This window comes from Odontesthes bonariensis, chromosome 23, assembly GCF_027942865.1.
Source record: "Odontesthes bonariensis isolate fOdoBon6 chromosome 23, fOdoBon6.hap1, whole genome shotgun sequence".
Classification (NCBI taxonomy): Eukaryota; Metazoa; Chordata; class Actinopteri; order Atheriniformes; family Atherinopsidae; genus Odontesthes; species Odontesthes bonariensis.
In genome coordinates, this window is record NC_134528.1 from 5,815,480 (window position 1) to 5,841,410 (window position 25,931).

Below are 25,931 nucleotides of genomic sequence, written 5' to 3' on the forward strand. Positions count from 1 at the left end.
GGCAACCTGACCCGCGCAACGAATACGCGGCCCGTCAACATCCGAAGCGTCTGCCTCTGCCTCTGCCCCCCGGTCTGCAGCGTCACACCGGCCAGCCGTGTTAACCACAGAGGTCCTAGAAAGACAAACAGAGATCGTGAAGTGGATGATGGCTTTAACACACACCGTGCAATCTATCGACAGTACATTGAAAGACATAAATGAAACACTGAAGTCACAGAATAAATGCTGAAAGAAATCGTTGTTCTCCTTTCTTTTTTCCTTGAATAACAGAATGCTTACCGAAAGTCAGAATCGCTGAATAAGTTCCTCTCTCCTCCTGAGCGCTCTTGGCTGTGCAGGCTGGTGGAAGGGATCTCTGGGTACGGGGTCCTCTGGATGTACATCTGGAAATGGCACTCCATTTTTTTGGGCAATGTTATGGAGATCCCCGCATGCAATAATAATATTGCATACCTTTTCGGGCGTATAGGGTTCCCCCCGCAGCCGAGAGACAGATCCAGCTTTAGGAGCCCTATACACCTCTCCACAGTGGCACGCGTGCGCGAATGCGCAGTGTTAAAGCGCCTCTCCTGTTCGGTGTGAGGGTGCACGGTTGAATAATGAGCCATCACTCTTCCAATTACGGAGTTGTACTTGTTTAATTTATTTAATTTGCGTTTATGTTTATATTTATGTTGAAGTCAAATAAAACATGGGCCTTCTTTAAAGTGATAAGTCTGTAATTTTAACCAAGGGATTTGTTGCGACTCCTGAGCACGCACTAGTGACGCTGCTGTATTGCAGTCACCGCAAGTCAAAATGGAAAAGTGCGTACACGGCCTCAGACCTGTCGTGGCGATTTCATCTTTCCTGAGCTCACGATGGATTTGATAAATGCCAACCTTTGCGCAGAAAAGAACGTACACACGACCTACGCACGTTTTTCGTCTTACGCAAGTTTGATAAATGAGGGCCAATGACTCGAGTCCCCATCTCTGGTATACGCACATGCTTCACACCAGCCTCGACCTTTGTTAAAACTGGACGGTTCAGAGAGGAGACGACCCACCGAGGAGACATTTCCCTTTAGGAGACGAGCGCTGGGTCCGTTCATTCCAAAGTGAGAAGTTAATTCATTTCAGTTTTAAACTGACCGAATCAGCCCAGAAAGACCTGCAGATTCTGTCAAAAACGGTGTAAATGCACATCAAAAGCGGGCTCTGTTAGTTTAAAGTATCCTGATCTGGGCAGATGAGCAGAAGTCCCTGCCCCCTCGTTTAGCTTCTTCTGGAAACCGAAGTAGGAGTTTTTAACACATTAGAGTCGCCTCCCTCTGCCAAAGGTCAGCCAGTTTACAGGTGGAAGGGTTCAGAAGAATGGCCAACGCATGAAGCAACTGGCCACATCTGTGTAGGTCACACTTTAAAGAACTATTTTAGGGTTTGCAGTTGCTTTATTGCTGTATTCTCTGCCAGTAAAATCAGATTTTCCACCCTCTGCAGGGATCTCTGAAGATTACAAAATGCCCCGAAGCTTATTATGGATTTTTTTTTGCTCAGACACCAAAAAGTTTCTGCCGACTCAACATTTATCTGTATATAGATCTGTATTTGTTTATATCTGTAGATATAAAGCACCTGACAAATCACGGCTGCTGCCGCTCATTTATCATTTTGTAAATAAACAACATGTTCCTGTTACACAGTATATTCATGCAACCCTGGAAACGGTACATGTGTAAAAGACGAGGACTTTGGCTCTAAATGGTGACGTGATTATCTGCCGTGACCTTTGCCAAACCAGAGCTCAACCTGACCAAAGGAACGAGTCGGTTTTTAGACATCTGGAAGAGGAACATGCTTATTCAGCTTATTCTGTATCCGATAAATCTCTGGATCTCATGTCTGACCTTTCATTTTGGCGTCCCCGGGGCCTCTGTGTCCCACCTGGACGCCGTTCTCCTGGTGGTGCTGGTCGTTGATGGTCATGTTGGCTAAGGATCCGCTCATGGTGTCCCCAGAGCTGTAGCTGTTGGAGGCGTTGTTCATGTAGTCCATTGCCACTCACGGGTCAGGCTGTAAAAGAGCAAATCAGCGATGGATCAGGACACAGTCAAACGTGTCGGGGGGGCGTCACATTACACGGGGTCACGAATGAGGCGCGCAAAGTGGCCGAGGGGATCAAAGGTAATGACGGCGCACTTGTCGGACACTTTGTCTTCCGGCCTGCAGAACCCAGTCCGTCACCTCAAAATGTAAACAGACACTGTGCCGGTGAGGACCGGTTATTTATACATCCTGACGTGGGGTCGGCGCTTCATGTTACGGCCTCGCAGACAGAAATAGTTCCCTCAGCTCATGAGCACGCCGAGCTTCACTTCCTGATCAGCCACTGACCAACCTGGGGGATCCTGTGGCTACATGGGAGCAAAACTTCGACAAGTCATTACCGAGCAAACCCCCCCAACAGAGCGGCGGGAAACAACCCGCTCAGGCACGGGCGTCCATTGGGTACGGCAGCTGCCACACCTTGGCTCCAGGGGAAAATGGAAATGTTCGTTTTTCTTTTCTTTTTTTTAAATTAATTTATGGAATTACTCTGTGTCAATTTAATAATAATAATAATAATAATATATTTATAAAGCAGTTTACATCAACTTAATGATCTCAGAATGCTACATTTTAAAACTAGCATTTAAAAACAAACAAAAAAATAATAAATAAACAAACAGAAAAATAATTCGTATCGAATATTCTATTATTTAATACATATAAATGAACTACAATTGAAATTCTGAACAACACAATCGATTTATCTAAGTATCATCTCCCCCCCCCCCCGTCCCTCCCACGAGATGACGGAGCCTGGAGGTCAAAGCTGATGTTATTAGCGGGATTTTTTGTTTGCTAATTAATGTAAAATATGAAAAGGAAACAGAAAACTTTAGCTTCATTTATCAACAAAAAAAGGGGTCCAATGTTGCCCCAGCGGCGGAGGAAGGAGGACCAGGTAGTGAAGGCGGGATTCAGGCTGTTAACGAGGCTAATGCTAATGCTAACAGGGAGACGGAGACGAGTCCATTGTTATGTTAGCGGGGTGTGAGTGAGACTGCATTTGCACACAGATAAGCTACATAGCAGACTTTTGTTGTGATTGTTTGCTGTATATTTATTGATTGATACTGTAGTCATGTGACTATATATAGTCACATGACTACAGTATAGTGACCTCGCCGTACCTTAGCTTTGGCTGAATTGACGCCGCTGCGCTCAGGCCTTCAAACATTGGTCGAACCTCAAAAAGAGGCTTACACATCAGATTAAACCCAAGCCTCTGGTTACATCAGCATCTTTTCAGTTCAAATCGAGTTTTTTTTTTTTTTTTTTTTACTGCCCTGACACACAAACGCACACACCAGTGCAGAGAGCTTACAGCATAATCAGCTCTGCATCCAAACAGCTCGTCCTGTGTTAGTGTGGTGATGCAGATTTGGCAGCTTTAGTTTCACTCTCATGCCCACATTGGCACATCGGCACAATGGTTTAATCTCTGAGGTGCAGTGCTAAACGACGCTAAAGCCACCAAAAGACAGGTCACAGCGTTGGTGTGCGGAAACGTCTTGCTGGGCGGCGAATGAGAGCTGCAGCCACAAATGTTTGATCTCATCAGTGGAAGAAACAAAGCTGCGGTACTTAGAAGTATAGCCATTTTATTCTAATAATCCATTTATTTCACAGAGAAAAAACATGACCAGCTTATAACATTTTTTGGTTTGTGGCTGCTGGAACAACACGAGTTATATCAGGATGTGAGACTTTACAGATACACATGAAAGAAGATGAGCGTCCAACGTGCTCTGACTTGATGTAGGATCCATCAAAGTGATGTTTTCTAACCCCAAAGAGACGCAGATGGACTCAGACTGTGAACGAGTGGGTCCACAAGAAGTACGGTTCATAAAAATGATTCAAATATTGTGGTCGTCTGGATCAGGAGAAGAAACCCGGCACGCAGCACTTCATTAAAGGGATAGTTCGCCTCTAAGCTGTATGACATCCCATATCAGCAACATCATTTATGAACATGTTCTTACCCCCTGCTGCGTCCTGTGAGCAGAGTTCCAGCCTCGTTTTGGTGTTGATGAAGGTAGTCCGGCTAGTTGTCTGGGGTTTAAAAAATAAAGCGTTTTGCTTCTCAAAACAATATGCGTTCAACAGAGTAATACATTTGCATCACAAAATGGTTCTCCAGGAAAAAGTCAGACCTCACAATCGCTTGGCCCTATTTTCTCTCCCTTCGTATCACTGCCTGCTGTGTAGACCGAGCAGCAAACACCGTAACAGGCGCGGCAGGCGGCTACGCGCTTGCAGTTTTCTGCACCGGCAAAGGTCATTTTGCGTAAAAATGGTAAATTTAAGGGTAAATTTCAGTTATTTTGACAAATTACAAATTAACCCGGTAGCTGCATCTACCCAAAATTTAATTGAACCCATTAGCGGAACTAGTGGAAATGTCATTTTTCCATTCCGCCACTAATTCGACTGCGACTGAAATCGAGACTCGTCAGAACACAGTAATTAACTATTTTGACCACCAGGGGGGGCAATGCCCTCCCGCAAACTCCGCCGATGCTAACAGTCTTAGGGACGGTCTTGCTTAATTCAGCAACACGACACCAAACCACACTCTGCTCGTATTCCAACAGCGTGGCTTCGTAGTAAAGATGCTAAACTCTGCCATCGAATGCCAAATCAACATAACATATGTGTTCATTGTAGCCATTTCCAGTTAAATCTGTGGTTCTCATTTTCATTTTACATGTCTATTCGACCTTTTTGGAAACCGTTTAACTCACAGAAGGTGATATTTCCGCAGAACAGATGATTTTTCATGTCTTAACTGTGTGAATTAGCAGAGAAAGTCTTCCATCGCCGGGCGCCTGGAGCAGTTTCTTTAACACGACTCGGTGATGTGGCGGCAGCTGATGCAAACGGCTCCTTACAGGCAGCAATCCTGAACGGTTGCCGTGGTTACTTCACCCTATAAAACCCGCTCTGAAGGCACGCCGGGCTCAGCTATGTGACCTTCGCTCTGTGTGCGCTCCCATCTCCTAACGCCCCCCCCCTGATTTAAACAGCGTTACACTCGCCACAGATGGCAGGAACAGGACGAGGTGGCGACCACATCCAGACGTTATTTTTCACAGTCATCTTGTGCACAGAAAGGTCAAATAAAGAGTTCATCATTCTCCATCGGGTCAAAGGCGGCCGGATAAAGTAGTTAGGGAGAATGTGGGTGGATGCAGGTGAGTCAGGGGGGGAAACCATGAGCAGACAGGATCAAGTTAACTGAGGAGAAGCCCCGAACACAAACGTAAGCGTCATGACTACCTGCAGATTAAGTTTTGGGCACCAAACGCCCTCCAGAGTGAAGATTTTCCATTTCAATGTGATCCTGTGGTTCCTAGCTTCAGTTTAACACCTTTTAATACCTAAAAATACTAGAAAAATAAAAAAAATAACCTGAAAAAAAACTTCTTTTAATACCTAAAAATACAAAAAAAAAAAAAAACTCAAAAAATAACTTTTAATATCTAAAAATACTAGAAAAATAAAAAGAAATATCCTCAAAAAACAACTTTTAATACCTAAAAATACAAAAAAAATACCCCCCCCCAAAAAACTTTTAATACCTAAAAATACTAGAAAAATAAAAACAACCTAAAAAAAACCCAACCAATTTAAGAACCGAGTTTTATTTACAAAATCTATCTTTAATAATGATCAGATCTTCCTCTGCTCATTTTGTTGATTTTTGCTCATGTTGTGTCCAACAGGGGCCCCGCAGCATGTTTGGGTGTAAAGAACTCCTAAAAGGTAGTAAAAACGTGTGAATACTACGTTAGTTTTATGTTAACAGACTGCTTTAAGTGTTTAAAAGATGCCATTGTTGATATTTTTGTTGCATTTTTCTGGCCCTAACATGTTAAAACGCTTCCTCGTTGTTATTCCCACTCTGACCAGGAGTCAAATGAGCGCAACACCTGCAAAGGTTCTGCGTAGCGATTGGTCGTAACCGGGCTGGGCCGACGGCCTCAGGTTCTGACTTACATTGTTGGGTTTAGTGTCAATGAAATGTTCCTCATATATATATGAGGGATAAACTCTTCTTCTTTTTTTTTTTTACATTTCTTAACAAACAAAATGTATGAAAATGTGATTTAATGTGTTTTTTTGACCTGAAACAGTTCCATCTTAGCAAAAAAAAATTAGGATTTTCTGTCTTTTCTTCAAGCGTTTTTATCTAGTTTTCATTCATTTTCAGGCGTGGACTGTTTCTTTTAAACCAACTCGCATCATGAAGCAGTAACTTCAAAGTTAATCCTGAATTTTAGTTCTGTTGACGGTGTAAAAGAGCATTTTTACAGCATTGCATCAGCACTTCTACTGGAGTTAAGTGTCTGAGTTCTTCTTCTACTGTCAATTGTCGACAGTGATAAAAAAAAATCCAGAACAAAAGAAGATCTAAATCATCATTTAAAAAGAAGAGGACCCAATAGATTATAAATGGCAGAGTGTGTGCCCCATAGAAATCCTGATGAATAGCGTACTCTTACACGGCTCCCGGACAAAACTCCCATTGTGGCGTCACACATGACAGAATCCAAACAACAAGCAGAAAGCTGTACACTTGCCAACGAAGACAATCCCCCGAGAGGTCGTTGGCTCTGCATCCGGGAGCTCAGGCAGCCGCAGAGCCAACAAACCGAAGGCTGATAAGAGCCCATAATCATATGTACACAAGGCGAGTACGTCCATCTGCAACGTGGTTAAACCGCACGAGCAAAAGAAGCCGTTTTAACATCCAAATTTAGTTTGTAAATGCTCCTTTAATGTCGAGTTATGACCAAAATTCCATCTTTATTGCACGTTTTTTCATTGTGTTTCTACTGGTAATTTGGCGGGTTGTGTTTTAGGGACGGACAGAATGTTTCAGACGGGACCAGGACCTCTTGATGATTTGATCGGAGAGCAAATCCACACAAACACGCCCACACTTCACCTGCTGCAGAAAGGGAACACGACAGCAGTCTTTGTCGCAGCTTCACGAGGCTGAAAGGTCTGCCGATGCAGCCTGCTCCTCAGGGCCGTGTGAAAATCTGAGCTTGGCACAGACCTCAGCTCTGCAAGGAGCAGTCAACAGGGATGTTGACACAGCTCCAGGAGCTCTTAGCACACAACAAGACATGAAAACTAAAACTGTGTGTGTGTGTGTGTGTGTGTGTGTGTGTGTGTGTGTGTGTGTGTGTGTGGAGGGCGACTGGCTGAAAATCAGAAAGAAACGCATCAAAAAGTTAAAAAAATTATTCAGAAATAAGAAAAACATTGATTCTAACTGAGGGGAAACACACAGATTTGTGTTCTCATGAAACACGGTTACAAATATGAGGGGGACCCAAATGCAGGGCAAGACAATACATGCCGAAGTGCATTGTGGGGAATGTAGTATCCTGACCAGATTCAGTCAGCTTTAGAGCAAAATTAAATACAGATGTGGTTCCAGCTTCTTTTTCTTAAACTTTTGCTTGTTTATACATTATTAGTTAGTAGTAGTATTTTTTTTTACTAGAATTGGTATTAATATTATTGTTGTTGTTAATACAATCATTGTAAATATTTTTAAAAAAATGTTGAGCTACTTGACTAATTTGAATTTCCCCCATGATGAATAAAGTTTTTTTCTATTCTATTCTATTAAACTTGGATAAAACAATAAAATAATCTGACAGTTTTGCTGCAAAAACAGTTAAAAAAAACACCCAAAATATACATTTTACGATCATACGAGATGATATAGAAGACAAATAATACCACGAAAATCAGGGAATCTGGACCTTTTAGAGGTCGGGGAATTTTAGGGAGGCACTTATGTTTGAACTATTTATTATATTTTTTTTATATGTCTCAACGCATTGTATTTAGAAAATAGAAACAAATCTAATATTTAATGGTAGGAACACACTGAAAAACGGGGAGATGAGTGAAAAAAGTTGAAAGAATATACAAGATTTGAAAGATTTTAATGCATTTTAAGTGGTTTGTATAGAATACGTCTTAATGGTGGTTTCAGCTGGAGTTGGCAGACAACTGAAGCCTTCCACCATTTACAGACCCCAAACACACATTCAGTGTTTTTGCCTGATAAATGGCTACAAAGTGACGGTTATTCTCGTGTAATTTGAGCGACTGCTTCACTGTGCCGCGGTCTCAGAGCTAAAAACAAAGGGTCTGATGCTGTGGACGGGCCGGCCCGCTCACCAGCGCTGCTTGGAGCGCTGCTGGGAGAGGAGGATGCTGCTCTGCTCTCATGCTTGATTGCTCCTGTGTGTCTGACCTACTTTCCTCATCATTTTCCTCCCTGCGTGCTCACCCAGCCTCCAGCAGCCGCACTCTGACTCTACCTTTTGGACGAGGGCCCGGCTGCAGCTGAAGGTGGGGCCCCGTTTCCATTCTGACCTCCATCTGAGCGTTGGGGGAGGAACCGGTCTGCTCACTACGCTCTGGGTACCTATTTGACTTTGCCAACCACACCCGGCTTCTTTCCCTGCTGCACCTTCTTCAAATAAAAACGTCAAAATCAACACGATGCTTTCAGTTAGTCTGCAGAGGAGTGACAGACACACTCACATTTTTGAGGCTACTGTCTTGCAGCATGGAATTCAAAATATGAGGAATTCTTGAGCTTGTATGATGGGAAGTTTCAGGTAAATAAACTCTGTCTGCTGCATGTTCAGGGCCGCAGACACTCAGTGGGGTCACATGGCACTGAACGGATCGGATTATTGGTTAAATTACAATAAGAATGAGTTGAGCAAGGGTAATTATCCTTGGATATATGGCTGTGAATGAATCGAATCAGAGGCACAAAGCGTGTTGATAGGTGGGCGCTGTACCCATTTCAACTATTGCTAATAGAGCCACTTCCTGTTGCAGGGCCGGTTTAGACTGATCCCAGGCCACACAACACAAACTACTTCCAATCCAAATAAACTGTATTTCATTCCTAAAATTAACATAGATCAAGATACCATCTCCGTGACTTTGTTTTTGTCATGTGACTCCGGTTGATTGACGGGTGAACGGACGGCGTTAATGGGAAAAGCAAAGGTAGTAATGTGGAGTCATCATGGATCATCATCATGGTAAAAGACCAAAGAAGAAGAGGAGAAACGGGCAAAAGATAAAGGGATGCAGATTTCTAAGAGTGACGTAGGCTATAGGCTATCTGTTAGCTTCTTACTAACATGTTGCTATTAGCCACGACTGTATTTGATTTTTAGTTTTGCTGAACTAGAATTAGAATTGAGGCATCATGTCATCCAATTAATTTCACCCAAAGGCAACCTGGTGTAGTTTGTGTTTGGAAGGGATGGTTCGCCCAGGGCGTAAATCTAGCCAGGACCGCTGCTGTCCTGTTGACCTCTTCACCACCACCAACAACAAACTTGGAGAAAGATGGAGAACGCAGAGCCAGATGAAGCTACGTCCCTCTACATTTGGTCTGTGATGAGCTGCTTGTTGCACAAACTCGACGCACAACGGAGCATTCTCCATCGCGATTAGTGTGACTTTCAACCCCAGTGGGGTCACATGGCACTGAAAGGATCGGATTATTGGCTAAATTACAATCAGACTGAGTTATTAAGTGCATGTAGACACCTTAATCTGACTAAGAATTGGATCGGATCGGATTCAGACCCCGAGACAACTGGGTTGAAAGTCACTCTAAACCTGCTTGTAGACGCTGAAGCTCGTGGTGAATCAGACTTTGCGTTCTGCGCATGCTCCAGATGTTTTCCCGGGGTCGTGACCCGGACGTCAAAGGAGACGATATTCCTGTTGTTGTCGCCGTCAGAAAGAAACAAACAACGCGATGGAGAATGCTCCGTTGGGCATCGAGTTTGTGCAACAAGCAGCTCATCACAGACCAAATGTAGAGGGACGTAGCTCCATCTGGCTCTGCGTTCTCCATCTTTCTCCAATGCCTGAGTTTGTTGTTGTTGTTGGTGGTGAAGAGGTCAACAGGAAGTGGCTCTATTAGCAACAGTTGGAATGGGTACAGCGCCACCTATCATACCGGGGTATGACACGCTTTGTGCCAATGATCCCATTCATTCACCGCCATGTATCCAAGGAGAATTACCCTTGTTCAACTCAGTCTGGTTGTAATTTAGCCAATAATCTGATCCTTTCAGTGCCATGTGACCCCACTGACTGACTGACTGATCTACTGGTGTGATGAGCCAAAGATCAGCATCAGCAGGGGGCCAATTAACTAAGTACGCAGTTTAAAACCTGTTGTCTTCTTCTCCTTAACAAGATGACGCAGATCCGACAGCTTCTACTGACAGACATTAAAGCTTCATCAGCTTCATCTCTACATTTTCTGCCAAAACACTTTAATCAACACATACATACGGAAGTGAAAGTATCACTTTTGCTCGCTGGGAATCTACCCGACAGAATTGAGTGAAATGAAGAGTTATGAATTAAAAGCTGCCCCACAGAGGAAACAGAACAGGGCTGAATATAACTATAAATGAGATGAGCAACAAAAATGTGCCTAAATGTCAAAACGAGGAAAAAACGCAGCAGGTTTCGACTGGAAAACATTTGGTATTTTGACCTGAAATCCTGACTGAAAGTATAATTTTCTAAATGGTAACTGGACTGGAGCGTTTGAGCTCTGAAGCCAGATGCAGTAAATCTGAGCAAACATGCACCAGCTCCACTGGAGGGAAGTCATTTCTGTTGTTGGTTTCGCCAGCCTGAGCTCTGCGGGCAGGACCGTCCAAAGTGAGGCCGGCTGCGGTCGCATTGGGACCGCAGCCTAAATGAGCCCGTCGGTCTGCAGCTGAAAGCAGCTTCGGTGTGGATTCATTTCATAATGCTCGACGCTCGAGGCCGGGCTGTAGAGGTCGATAACTCAATGAAGGCAGGAGATAAATGAGAGGCCCCGAAAGCTGCTGATAGTCTACATTTTGAGTTTTTGCTGCAGCTGCTTCATCCATAAAATTCAACTAATTAATATTGTGTTGAGTTACTGTCCATCATCATCATCATCAGAGGAAGAAGGAGTCTAAAAAATACTCAAACAAAGCAGGAAGTTCCGTCTGTAAGAGTGTGTTTGGGACATATTCTGTTATATTAACATTATGGGACGCTTCATACTAACACAGTTCAGGTGTAAATAGTACGGCTGGGCCACGATTAAAATTTTTAATCTAATTAATCACATGATTTCTCTGATTAATCGCGATTAATCGCATTTGTACGCAAAATCCAAAAATGAATCCAAGAGTAGTGTATAGCTTTTAGCATTTACTTTTATTTTAAATGTACTGCCATATGAATGAAAGTGCCATAACATTTGTTGTGCAAACACACTTTTAACATCAGCATCTTTCTGTAGTTTTTATGTAGAAGCCTCGCTCCACTGTCTGTTTCCTTGAATGACTTGCTGCTATCAGTTGTGTGTTTTGCCTTTAAGTGATATTTTAGACTGGAACTACTACGCTGAGAAGACAATTCAACTTGGCAGTGTTTACAGATGACTTTGGTTCTGTCGACTCCGCCGTCTGGAAGAACTTGAAAATGAAAATGGCCGAGTAAAAGTTCCGTACCCTTCTCCATGTTTGGTGGATCCGCCGATTACTTTCTTTTCCGGTTCCGCAGCAGACAGCAACAGACTTTTACAAAATAAAAGCCTGTGAGCAACAGACTTTTACAATAATAAAGTAAATAATAAAACAGGGGTGGTCCGTGGCGTAGTGGGTTGAGCAGGCGCCCCATGTACAGAGGCTATAGTCCTCGCTGCAGCTGACCCTGTGCTGCGTGTTGTTCCCCCTCTCTCTGCCCCCTGCTTCCTGTCTCTCTGAACTTTCCTATGCATTAAAGGCACAAAAAGCCCCCCAAAATTTTTTTGTTTAAAAATTGTTTACATTTTTTTTTTGGGTAAAAGATAAAGAAATAAAACCAGCGTTAATGCGCAATAAAATATTTATCTGCGTTAAATAATTAGCGATAACGCGATAATAACGAGTTAACTCGCTCAGCCCTCGTAAATAGTTTATACTTTACTCCACCTGCAGCATTTAGGTGCAGTGGTTTCCCTCTCCACACCTGGAAGGCACCACAAGTTGAATGTGAGAGGCGATCAGATCATTTTTGAGAAAATAAAAAAAGGTAGAAATTCTGCAGCACAAATCTATATATTTTTATCTTCTCGTGACTTCAGGGGTGATTTTACTTTTTGGTGCATGTCAGACAGAATCTGCACGTAACAAGACGCTGTTCTGTGCACAGTACAACAAGCCACGCGTTAAAGGGGAGGACCGTGTGTGTTTCCAGACTAAATTAAACCAAATTCAGTTTGGTTACCCTCCTGCATGTACACGTTCAATTGGACTCAAACCAGCCAAGACCTTTAAGCAAAAAGTAATAGAGGAAGCCATGAGGGGAAACTCAAACATTCCTCTCCTCAGCGATACTCTCCAGCTCAGATGGGAGATATATATATATATATCCCTCCAGTTGGTTCTGGGTCCATCCAGGAGTTTCTTCACAGTTGGACCTGCCCAAAAAAACCTCCAAAGGGAGGCGACCAGGAGGCATCCTAACAAGGGCTGGGCGGATCGATTTAAAATATCGATAGTATTCGATACTAACGTTGGTATTGGGTATTGATCGATACTTGTGTGATGAGATGGATTCTTAAGTTTCAGTTTCTCTTCTGTACAACTCCAGGCATTTACAGAGTGACCGACTGGCCGTGCAACACCGCGGCTCTACTCCAAGCTCCTCCCCCCGGATGGTGGAGCTCCTCCCCCTATCTCTAAGGCTGAGCCCCGCCCCCCTCTGAAGGAAACTCATTTCAGCCACTTGTATCTCGACCTCCTTCTTTGGTCTGCGGCCCGTGGGTAGTGACCCAAAGACCCTGGGCAGCGCCCTCATTACTGCTGACGATCCGTCTGTCCATCCCTCATCATCAACATCCTGAGATGGTTAACCCATCTCCGACCCAGAGGGGGCACTTTAGAGCCCGGCACTCCCAACGCAAAGCGGTGCGGACACATTTTGAAAGCTCAGTGCGGGAGCGGTGATAAGCTGCAGTCCCGCTAACTAAAAACGTGTTTAATATAAAAGCTATAATGATCTCCTGCTGCTGAAAACAACTGAGAAGAAATAAAGCCTGACTAAAAGAAGTTCAAAAGCGCGATCCATCCCTCCTTTTATTCAGGAGATGCGCATTGCACAACGACGAGGGACAGGGCATGGTTAACCTACTTAAATAATAATTGGATTACATGTTACATTTTCAACATTCTGGGTTCAGAAAAGGTAGGGTAATTAATAACACATATTCTTTTCATTCCACTTGTTTGCATTGCAATGTAACGTGAGCTGTAGGCTTAGATATTTATGCTCAAATCCACTCAAAGTAGGGGGCAGGGCTCCATCACGCTGTGTTTAAAATCATATTAACTAAAAATATATACTTTTACTTCCAAGAATGGAAATGTGAGGAGTGGCATATACATATGTACAATGTATTATTCTTAATATTCACGGTAGATTTTGGTAGGTATGTTGGGCTTATTGCTGTAAAGCCTCAGCTGCTTGTGCCCCACGTGAAGGATCGGACAGTGGTGTGCGCAGCTAAGATCATGTTTCTTTCCTCAAGCCAATGACAAGAACTTCCGTGAGAAGTAACGCGAACGTCTGAATCATGCGGGAATTGCGGGCGGGAGCGGGAGTGGCCTCTAGGGCACTTCACTCTGATTGGGAGGTGCTAACTTTGATCTTGGCCGCTTCTCACTCAGCAGCGAACTGTTCCAGCGCTGAAGGTCACGGCTCGAAGAAGCCAACAGAACCACATCATCTGCGAAGAAGCGGAGATGCGACCCCGGGGTTCCCAAAACCAGACGCCCTCCTCTCCCCGACCACGCCTCGAGATCCTGTCCACGAAAATCATAAACTGTATCTGTGATGAGGGCCAGAACTGGTGGCGTCCAATACGCACAGCTTGTAGAAAATGGACCCACTTCAGTCACTAAATCCATTCCCCTCATGTGGTTTTATACTGGGACAATTTAAATAGCCGTGCCCAGTAATAACTGAGGCTCAACTTTACTGTGCATGCAGACACAATGAGTCACAGCCGGCTTTAGCCGAAGCTTATATCTCAACTTGACCTATTTCCTGTGACTGACTTGTCAGTTCTGGTGTCCTGCTGTTGCCAGTTGAGTTTATTGCACTGAACACATGATGATAACCACAGTCGGATCAGCTTTGTGAGGAATGAGGGCAAATATCAGTTGTTTGGCTCCAAAAATCCTCATTATAAATAATATCTCTCAGCTCGAGCTGCTTCCATAGTTGTGAGAGTGATGTGGAGCTGCACTGCCTCAGCGTTCCTGCGGTCGACATCCAGTCAGACTGCACCTACTTGACACATTTATTTCCCTGGACTGTTACTCAGCCCATTTGTCATCCGACAGAATTAAATTATTTTTGATAAACAAACGACAGGTTCACACATTGTGGGTTTTAGGGTTCGTTTTCAGCGTTTTGGGGATGTCTGACTGCAGCTAAACACAAACATTAATGTTACTTTGGGCATCAGGAAACACAGGTGAGCATATTTCATCATTTTCCTCTCATAGGCTGAAGAATCCTGTGACCGTTTTAAGGAAATAAATCAAGGAAAATAACTGCTGGTTGTTGCTTTTCACCATGGAGGAACTCCTCTTCATAAAACTATCCTTAAAAAACTTCATTTAGATCCAGGTTTTGACAAAGTCCTTCTGCAAGACCAGAATAATAAGATGGAGGTGGAAGCCAATGTGTCACTGGGTCTGAGGCCCAGCTGCTTTGTTCCGCAGGCGACTGGCTCAAAGGCCCATTTGATGCCTTATGAGGTTTTGGGACATATATAGTCGTTTTTCAGTTTGCTGCCTGCCTCTGTAACACAAATCAGTCCTTAGAGAGGCTTTTGTGTTCAATCTGAACCCTTTTCTTTGGAGGGGAGGAGCCCCGTGTGCATACCAGCGCGTCTCTTTAGTAACACCTCGTGCCAAAGCGCTGCAGAAACTTGCACAACGCTGATTGATTGCATCGGTGCATTAACAAAATAAGACTGAGACGTCTCTCATTCCTTTCAGCGGATCACCTGGCCGGCAGGAGTACAACTCGCCCGCTCTCTCCTCCTGTAGTTGTAGCAGAAATCAATGCGGTGAGTGGCGCGCAAGAGAGCCCGCAAGGATGGGAAAGAGGTGCGTAAATATAAGCAGACAGCGGGCAAGATATCCTCACTCCTCAGTTTAAATCACTCACATGAAATGAACGCACATTAAACCGCGTGGTTTGCTCTAAAGGTTCATGTTTAAAGGCTCTCAGGTGCCCACTGAGGGTCAGACACAGTCCGGTGACCCTGGGCGGATTACTGAGGAGCCCATATGTGACAGATAAGCAGCCTGGCTCAGTGCGCGCGGCGGCGCGGACACTCTCCACTGTTGGCCAAATGAAAAAAAATGAAAAATGGGCTTGGCATTTGCGCACAGGCGCGGCGCCATCCCGATTTCCCACATTATCCGCTCCCTAAATAACGCAAGAATATGAACATGCACAGCAGAGAAAGACGCATGAAAAGCAGTGCAGCAAACCCCGGGAAGGTTGTTGTATTTGCTCTTTAGATGCAGGAGCTGCCGTTATAAAAGGAGCGCTGTTGTAAGGCACGCAAAGCCACGCCAGAAACCATTTAGGCCCACATATACAATAATGAGGCGAAGGATCCAGAATAACGGGAGGGAGGAAAGTAAGGAGAGCAGCCGAGTCCTCGCAGCCACAAATTCACACTTACACACGGAGATCAAATAAAAAAAAAACAGACAAAGAAAAGAAGCGTCCACAGATTAAAACTGGAGTAAATATCAGAGAAATTACACGGCATTGTTGCCCTCCTGGGATCTCTGAATAATAAGATTATAAACATTCGGATTAGTCCTGTCAGCGCGCACAAGGACGAGATCCGCGAGCTGAAAGGAAAGCGGGACCTGCTCCGGAGGATGGGGGGGATGCTTTTTTCCAGCTGGGAAATGAGGCGAAAACAAGCAAAACGCCGCGTTTGTAGGGGAGGCGACTGCTCCTCCGGGGCTGGAGCGACGATGGCTGCAACAAAAACACGTTTCTGTGTTTATTGTAGATTCGGATCGATGAGGATGGAGCGCGAAACGTGCGAAATAAGCGGCCGCAGGAGGTTCTGTGCCGACGGACGATGTGAGCAAAAACGGGTTTCATTCATTTGCGGGATGTTTCTTATCGTTAAACGCGCACAGGCCCAACCTCTCCCATCTCATGCAAAAAAATATTAAGTGACAAGACGAATGCCGATGGAGAAAGACGACGCGGCGGCCGGCCCGCGTGCGGCCCGCCGTCTCTGCTGTTTCGGTGCCATTACGCTGCGTTTGGACCGGTTAAATAGGAGAAATGTGTCGGGGTTTTCTTACCTGCGTGCAGACAGCGGTGTCGTCTCTTCAGCGGCGGTCGCTCACCGGGCGCACACAGCTTCTCCTCGCAGTGCGGTGGCAGGCCGGAGGGGGGCGCTGCTGAGCGGCGGCTGTCCTGAAATGCAACCTGTCTGCTCACAGCAGCCATCTGCCGTCATGAAAACAAAGAACTGCAAATACATGACCCGTTCTATCAACCCACATGAGCCGTACCACACAACAAAACCATTAAAAAACACGCCGGCGTTTATCAAAATCCTACATTTTAGGCATTTCCTTGGAGTTCCAAACAGCCATTTCTCCCATTTTAGCTCATAAAATATACAGAATGTAGTTGGTTGAGTTGTAGTCTTTGTAGCTGAAAGCATGTGGGCAGCCACACCTCAGCATCCACATACAAAATAAGCAATGTTTAAATCCAGGCTGAAAACAGTTCTATTTAGCTGTGCATATGACACCTGAAAGTATTTTATCTGCACTCTTCACTTTCAAATTAATTAATGAATGATTATTTTAATGTTTTTTTTTCTTTTTTTTATTATTCTTATGATTTATTATTATAAATTATTATTATTATTAATTTTTTATTAATTTTTATTTCTTTTTAATGCCTTCTTGTGGTAGCTGTGAAACACTTTGAATTGCCTTGTGTATGAATTGTGCTCTATAAATAAAATGCCTTGCCTTGGAATAGCAGGTCACACCTCAGTATGAACTCTGCAGATTAAACTATGACCATTTTCAAAGTATTTACAGAAAAACAGCATTTTCACACCAGAATCATCATTCTTTATGAATAATCTGCCTTGATTGAACACTTTTAGCACACACACAGGCTTTAATTCTGATACTTCTCAGCATTTTAACATGACATTTTATCAACATTTTGTCATGATTTGTTTCGTTTTATGCACGTCAGTCAGTTTTACATTCATGTTTTATCCTAAAAACAGTTTGTCCTTGTGCATTTCAGTTAGTTTTGCTTCCTGGGTTTGTTTTGTACACAAACCCGGATCTTTTCGGGTGACTGCCTCTCGCTTCTGCTCAGCTCAACATGACCTGATAGCAGTGTGTACAGATGGGACGCCACTGTGGCCACTTTTCACGTGTCATTTATATGCACTTTAAAGGGATAGTTCGCCTCTTTTTTTTTTGTTGATCAAGGTCTTTTTATTGAAGATTTTCACAATATACATAATACAAACAGTATACTGTATCTAGTCTAATCCCCAGTATCCACCCATCTTACCCACCAGAGAGACAAGCAAACGAAAAAAGAAAAAAGCCCACAAAAAGACAACAACAAAACAAAACAAACAAAAAAAAAAAAAAAAAAAACAGACAGCACAAAACAAGTCTATGGGGTTACATTCTCTGCTTCCATTTATCCTACAAATGACAAGAAATGCTGCCAAACTGCATAGAATCTCTAAGCAGACCCTTGTAGAGAGTATCTGATCTTCTCTAGTTTAAGATATTGCATAATATATTTGACCCAATGAGAATGCGTAAGGGGGGGGGAGCGTCTTTCCACCTGAACAGCCTGAGTCTCCTGGCCAACAAGGTGCAAAAGGTCAACATGTTGCACTTATAATTACTGAGACGTACACATTGCGGTGCTAGCCCATATTAGAAGTTAAAGACCTTTAAGTGGAGAGTGTGCCCCATGTGAGCCTTTTGAAACCAGGCGGCCATTTTGGGTGAGTTGGCTTTGAGTGAGTTGTATGGCTTAGTTTTTGCTGGCATTTTTTGTGATTATAGGACTGTTTAGGTGAGTTTGTCTGCTGAATCTGCTAATGTGTCTTGACCTGCCTCCTCCTCTGGCACCCTCCATACTTTCATTACCCCCTACCCGAACCAGGGTTTGCATCCCCACCCCGCTGTGACTGGTGTGCAGTTGGTGAGAGGCTGGGGTAGCTTGTGGAAATAAAAAGATGGTTGTTGTGGTGTGAGGAGCAGTGATGGCTGGCATTAGGGGGTGGCTCTGGGACGCCAGTGATCACTGTCTAGCCTCCTGGAGGTGTCGTGGGACCAACTAGACGAAACACTGATGAAAGGAGGTTCCCACATGATGACCCCAATGACATGTTGATCAGCACTGGTCACTGATCTATATTATAGGGAGTAAAGGGAATTATTCACCGAGTCTGGTCCATTTATTTATTTTTTTTCCTTTTGCACAAGTTTCTTGTGTTTACCTTGAATAGCAACATCATTTATGAACATCTTCTTACCCCCTGCTGCGTCCTGTGAGCCGAGTTCCGGCCTCGTTTTGGTTTTGACGAAAGTAGTTCCGGCTAGTTGGCTGGGGCCGCAAAAGTAAAGCGTTTTGCTTCTCGAAACAACATGCGTTCAACAGAGTAATACATTTGCATCACAAAATCGTTCTCCAGGAAAAAGTCAGACCTCACAATGGCTTGGCCCTATTTTCTCTCCCTTCGTATCACTGCCTGCTGTGCAGACTGAGCAGCAAACACCGTAACAGGCGCGGCTGTCACCAGACTTTTTCCTGGAGAACGATTTTGTGATGCAAATGTATTACTCTTTTGAACGCATATTGTTTTGAGAAGCAAAACGCTTTATTTTTTAAACCCCAGCCAACTAGCCGGACTACCTTCATCAACACCAAAACGAGGCTGGAACTCTGCTCACAGGACGCAGCAGGGGGTAAGAAGATGTTCATAAATGATGTTGCTGATATGGGATGTCATACAGCTTCATGTCAAAAGAGGCGAACTATCCCTTTAAGCTTTCGGTTTGCCATTTTACACCATTAAACTAACAATGCAACTGGTTTGGGTAAAAAAATACAGAGTAGGGTGTCACAAAGTGATAAACAACCACAACAAAAAAGCGCACCAATAACACTCCAGACGGCTTAGCGTGAAACAGCTTTTCCTTTGAATAAAACCATTCAAAGAGTCGCTCACTTCCAGTTTTATTCTCATTGTAAATGAGTCTTTAGTGTCTCCGTTTTCTGCTCTTTGCCTGATCCCTGAAAACCTTATTAAGTTCCTGGAGTTTTGAAATGTTTGACTTATTTTTCAGTTTCTCCTCTTTCACCTGCTCCATCTCCAAGTTTTCACGGTTTTAAAGAGTTCTAATACTTTCCCAAACCACACACACACACTTCACCAGCATGGTTAGTTTACAGCCGGAACATTTACGCTCGTTTCGCTTGAGCCAACCGAAGAATTTCATACAGATCGTCGTCTGAACCCGATCGTGTCCCAACCTGAAAAAAGCAGCTTGATGAGATTTCTCAGCTTTGTGTGGAAGAACTTGAATCTCCTGCATAAAAGCTGCGACCTTAAACACATCCAACCTCCTGCAGAATGCTGAACATCTGCTGGAAACTCTGAACCGAGCAAAAAAAAAGACACATGTGGGCATAATATTTGGACATGCAGATTCATATCTGTTTACATCAAATGAATTTGTTTAGTGGATATGCATCCTTTGACGGGTCAGGCATGAACAGGGATTTACTGTAAATATTTGACGTTTACTTTGAGATCAGACGCTTTGGGTGTTTTACATGTAAACAAATTCTGAGTTACACAATATGTTAAATAATCTAAGATCCATTTATGCTTATATACAGTGAATCACATCGTTTGATTATAGGAACGTGGATCTTTTTGCTTAATGACGCTCGACTGAGCAATAAAACTTTGTTCAAACTCTCAGAACTTCGTGATAAATTCTCGGTAACTATCGAATTTAGTGGAAGTTCTGCAGACCGATAACAACTACTTCATTTGTCAACATCAGAGTTTTAGTAAAAGTGGAATCTCAACCGTCTAAAAATAGGCAAGGCATCTTTATTTATACAGCGCATTTCATACCACAGGCAACTCAGTGTGCTTTACATAAAGATAAAGGCATTTAAAAGAACAGCATAAAAACAAGCAATTTAAAGAGAATATAAATTAAAACACGCAGTTAAAAGCAATCAAAGAAGAGGGGAAAACAGAAAAATATAAAACAATTAAATAGGATTTATAGCATTATGCGTTAAAATGATTTAAAGGAACTCAACCATAAGCACACGGAAAGAGAAATGTTTTTAACCTGGATTTAAAAGTGCTCACAGTTGTGGCTGATTTCAGTTCTGCTGGTAGTCTGTTCCAGTTGTGTGCAGCATAACAGCTAAAAGCTGCTTCACCGGGTCCAGTTTGAACTCTGGGCTCCACTATCTGACCTGAGTCAGCAGATCTCAGAGCTCTGCTGGGTTTATACTCTGCCAGCATGTCATCCGTGTGTTCTGGACCTAAACCATTCTGTGATTTGTAGACGAGTAGCAGAACTTTAAAATCTATTCTGTATGGATATGTTCTTAAGTTGATAAAAAGCTGATTTGGTGACTGATTTGATATGATTGTTGAAGGTCAGGTCTGAGTCTATCAGCACGCCGAGGTTCCGGACTTGGTCTTTAGTTTCTGTCAGTAAACACATTGAGACAGTGACTCAAGATGTTTACTGACAGCAAACCTCTTCTCTTTGTTGCCAAACACAATGACCTCAGTTTTTTTCTTGATTTAACTGAAAAATAGTAAAATCTCCACGTTTAACCCTCGTACCCAATTTAAAACAACTTAATTTCTGAAAGGGGACATTTTTGTCCCCTTTTAAAACAACTTATAAATATCACATGTTAATATTTTTTTCTGCTTTGTTTTTCGTAGATCTTTTATTCCACTTCAGTTCTGATCATAACTACCAATTATTTTAAAAAATTTAACCCTTTAAATACTGGTTTATATGACGTAAACGCCAATTTCTGTAAAAAAAAAAAAAAAAAAAAAAAAAAAAACTCACAAAAACTGCTATATTTTCAATATATAGAATGCAAAGTGGAATTATTGAGTCGGGATAATTATGGTCTGGGATATCTCAATGATCAGCAACAACATTGATTTTTAGGGATTTTTATTTTTTTTGCTATGTCTGTTTACCTCATATACACAAGTATTTAAAGGGTTAATTTTTTGAAAATAATTGAAAACTTGGTGTTTATGATCAGAACTGAAGTGGAATAAACAATTTATGAAAAAAAGTGGAAAAAAATATTAACATATGGCGTTTTTAGGTCGTTTTAAAAGGGGACAAAAATGTCCCTTTTTTTCTACACAATGAAAAATTGTATTGTATATGATGTGTGTTTGAAATAAATTAAAAAAAATAGTCAAAAATGCACAACTGGACCAAATATGATGAATATCACTATCTACAGTGTGAAATTACAGAAGAAAGTACACCCCAAGTGGACAAAAGCGTCCAAGTTGGACCAATGAACAATAGGGTTCATTTTTTAAAATAATTGAAAACTTGATGGTTATGATCAGAACTGAAGTGGAAGAAAAGATTTATGAAAAAAAAAGTGGAAAATAATATTAACATATGGTATTTTGGGGATCATTTTAGAAGGGGACAAAAATGTCCCTTTTCAGAAATTAAGGGGTTTTTTTTTCAAATCAGGCATAACAAAAAAAAAAAACTCTAAAAAACAATGTATTTGCAAATCATTGACATATCCTAGACAATAATTATCCCTACTCAATAATTCCACTTTGCATTCCATATTTTGAAAATACTGGCACCAAAAGGCTTAAAATTTGGGCTAAAAAGTTCAAATTGGCATCTAAAGGGTTAATTTTTTGAAAATAATTGAAAACTTGGTAGTTATGATCAGAACTGAAGTAGAATAAAAGATTTATGAAAAAAAGTGGGGAAAAAAATATTAATATAGGATGTTTTTAGGTCGTTTTAAAAGGGGATAAAAATGTCCCTTTTCAGAAATTAAGGAGTTTTTCTTTCTACAAAAAAATTGTACTGTATATGATGTGTTGGAAATTTAAAAAAAAAAGTAAAAAATGCACAACTGGACCAAATATGATGAGTATCACTATTTCCAGTGTGAAATTAGAGGAGAAAGTACACCCCAAGTGGACAAAAATGTCCCCCATCAGGGATTAGGGTTAAGCATTATGAATAGCCGCATTTCATTTCAAATTGTGCAGAAAAAGTGCAGAAAAAGAGGCAGCCAGACCGAACACCAGCTACAGTAACAGATCAGTGTGGCCGGCGCACAAAGGTCAAGTCTTGGCTCCTAAAACAGTGCGCCCTTGTGTTGGCTGCGTTCCCCCGGCCCGCCTGCGGCCTCGCAGCATCACACACCGGGTGCCAACTTTTACACCACGTCGAGAAACCGGTCAGCTCTGGAAAACAGCCGTGGAATTATTGACAGTGAGATTTCTTTTGGGAATGCTGAAAGCCCGATGTGTTGGCACAACGAGGCTCTTTATGCCATCTTTCTTCTTTCTTTCCTCCTCTCTGTGTTTGGGTTTTTTGGACCCGTGCCCGGTGCAACAGCTGCCGTTAGCTGTGTGGCTGCAGATTATTTGGTTTTACCCTGTGGTGGGACTTTACTGCGAGCCAGGTGCTGCCGTAGGATCGCTGGATCTGCTTTAAACCCTCATGTGGTCGGCAGTCTGAGGCTGCAGGGGAAGCTGCCTCACAGACCGGAGGACACCCCCAGAATCCAGATTAAAAAGGCTGATTTTCATCCTTTGGCACAAATTAACACGATAATACAGACAGTGATAGAGGGAGGTGTTTAGATTCTTTTAAACTTGTAAAACAAATAGGGGAAACCCTGCACTGAAAGATGTATTAATCTCAGCTCAAATTCAAAACAACAATAATTGATGTAGTGAACTTTATCAGTCAGTCGTACGACATAAATCTGAATAAATGAAGCATAATTTCTAGGACTGGGCAAGTTAACGCGTTAACGCATTAATTATTTAACGCCTATAAATATTTTAATCGCACATGTTTTATTTATTTGTTTTTTTTTACAATTTAAAAATATAAAATAAAATAAATATTTTTGAGGGCTTTTGTGCCTTTATTTTTTGTTACGACTTCAACTTTATTAGTTTTCCATAAAGAAAAATACGCAACAGTTCCAGATTAACATTACACAAACATTGGCAAATCTTCTGGACTCTCCATAGCATGTGCCAATATAATAATTAAGATTACTTAATAGAAAGAAAAAAAATAACTAAATAAAATAAAAGACAATGACATCAACTACCACAAACCAAAAATCTACCTATATAACTTAACTTAAAAAAAAAAGAATTTAATCGCTCATTAACGCAGGTTTTTTTGTTTGTTTGTTTGTTTGTTTTTTTAAATTTAGAAATTAAAAAATTAAAAACATTTTGGGCTTTTGTGCCTTTAATTGGATAGGAAAGTTCAGAGAGACAGGAAGCAGGGGCAGAGAGAGGGGGAACGACATGCAGCACAGGGCCAGCTGCAGCGAGGACTATAGCCTCTGTACATGGGGCGGCTGCTCAGCCCACTACGCCACGGACCACCCCTGTTTTATTATTGTAAAAGTCTGCTGCTCACAGGCTTTTATTTTGTAAAAGTCTGTTGCTCACAGGCTTTTATTTTGTAAAAGTCTGCTGCTCACAGGCTTTTGTTTTGTAAAAGTCTGCTGCTCACAGGCTTTTATTTTGTAAAAGTCTGCTGCTCACAGGCTTTTATTTTGTAAAAGTCTGCTGCTCACAGGCTTTTGTTTTGTAAAAGTCTGTTGCTCACAGGCTTTTATTTTGTAAAAGTCTGCTGCTGTCTGCTGTGGAACCAGAAAAGAAAGTAATCGGCAGATCCACCAAACATGGAGAAGGGTACGGAACTTTTACTCGGCCATTTTCATTTTAAAGTTCTTCCAGACGGCGGAGTCGACAGAACCAAAGTCATCTGTAAACACTGCCAAGTTGAATTGTCTTCTCAGCGTAGTAGTTCCAGTCTAAAATATCACTTAAATGCAAAACACACAACTGATAGCAGCAAGTCATTCAAGGAAACAGACAGTGGAGCGAGGCTTCTACATAAAAACTACAGAAAGATGCTGATGTTAAAAGTGTGTTTGCACAACAAATGTTATGGCACTTTCATTCATATGGCAGCACATTTAAAATAAAACTAAATGCTAAAAGCTATACGCTACTTTTGGATTTATTTCTGGATTCTGCGTACAAATGAGATTAATCGTGATTAATCAGGGAAATCATGTGATTAATTAGATTAAAGATTTTAATCGTTGCCCAGCCCTAATAATTTCATATAAGGAGTTAAGACCTGAGATAAAACTCAGCTTCCTGCCTGATTTCCCCCCCCTCGATGTTTCCCCTTCTCCACCCCTGCAGCACGATGATGCTTCGCCCCTGTTGGATAACTCGTCCCCGACCACGACAGTCATGCTCGACACAGACCGAGGCCACTCTGTGATCTCCGAGGCGGAAGAAAAACACTGAGGCCGCGCCCGACTGTACGTTCAGATCAGCACTTTCCCCGAGAGCTTCACATCGTGATTCTAAGTCTTTGGAATGTCTTCGGGCCTCTCTGCTGGTCTGACGCACACGAGGAGTGACTGAACATCTGCCCCCATCAGTCAGCAGGAAAAGGTTGTGTAACAGGTTTATCCAAATTAGACACGTTGTGCTAAGTCTCCTGGATTACTGTTAAAAAGCTTCAATTACAAAGATTTTTGCTTGTCTGGGAGTGAGCCAAGTAATCCAAATGCCTACTTTTAACACTTCTTTACAGCTCACAAACATCTCAAATTAGCAGTTTATTAAATAGCCATCCATGTATTTAATAAGTTCAAGGTTAGACTATTGCAATGCACTTTATGTTGGCGTTTATGTTTGTTTTTAAAGCTCTTAACGGCCTCATCGTGTTTGTCAGCTCAATAAAACCTTGTTTTATTTCGGTTAAAATGAGATTGAGACTGTAAAGCCCTGTAAAACACACAAGTGATTTAACCTTTAGTTAAAAACCTTTAATTAATTCCAGATATTGTTATTTCTGCTGCTCTATGACAAATGTTTGTGTCAATCTGTGAAGTTTCAAGGCCACATGTTGTTTTATCCGATAGAAAAGTCACATTTTGTGTGCAGAAACAAGATATTTAGCATATTCTAGTGGAAAGAAAATCTGAATTTCAGCATTTATTTGCTGAAATCTGTTAATCTTTGGGACTTCTGCAGGTCCTAAAGAAGAACAAGAAGCTCGAAGGGAGATGGACAGAGGGTGGGCCACTCCCATCGCATACGCCACCTGGAATCAGACACCGGGTCTTTTTTCTCAGTTAAAATGTTTTTAAGTCGTCACGACCTTGAGAAAGCCATCCAAGCCCTGATAAGTTCAAGGTCAGACTATTGCGGTGCTCTTTATGTGGGCGTCTCCCAGTCTTCTCTCAGCCGCCTTCAGCTGGTGCAGAACGCTGCTGCCCGTCTTTAACCAACACCAACAGACGTGTGCACATCACTCCTGTTCTGAACTCCCTCCATCGGCTTCCTGT

General features: G+C 42.4%; 1 protein-coding gene across 18 annotated transcripts in view; it reads right to left on the reverse strand.

Annotated features, from left to right (window-relative positions):
* The window catches only part of LOC142374593 (microtubule-associated protein tau-like), a 50,812-nt gene extending 34,142 nt beyond the window's left edge, over positions 1-16,670 (reverse strand). For 3 of the 18 annotated variants that reach the window (XM_075458346.1, XM_075458343.1, XM_075458333.1), the window contains exons 1-2: positions 16,550-16,664; positions 1,892-2,057 (exon numbers count right to left, since the gene is read on the reverse strand). In XM_075458346.1, the coding sequence (XP_075314461.1) occupies positions 1,892-2,039 (148 nt within the window). In that variant the 5' untranslated portion in view covers positions 2,040-2,057; positions 16,550-16,664. Of the gene's footprint in view, positions 1-1,891; positions 2,058-16,549 lie in introns of all 18 variants that reach the window. The other 15 variants (XM_075458350.1, XM_075458336.1, XM_075458334.1 and 12 more) reach the window with 10 other exon arrangements.
* Positions 16,671-25,931: the final 9,261 nt, after the last annotated feature.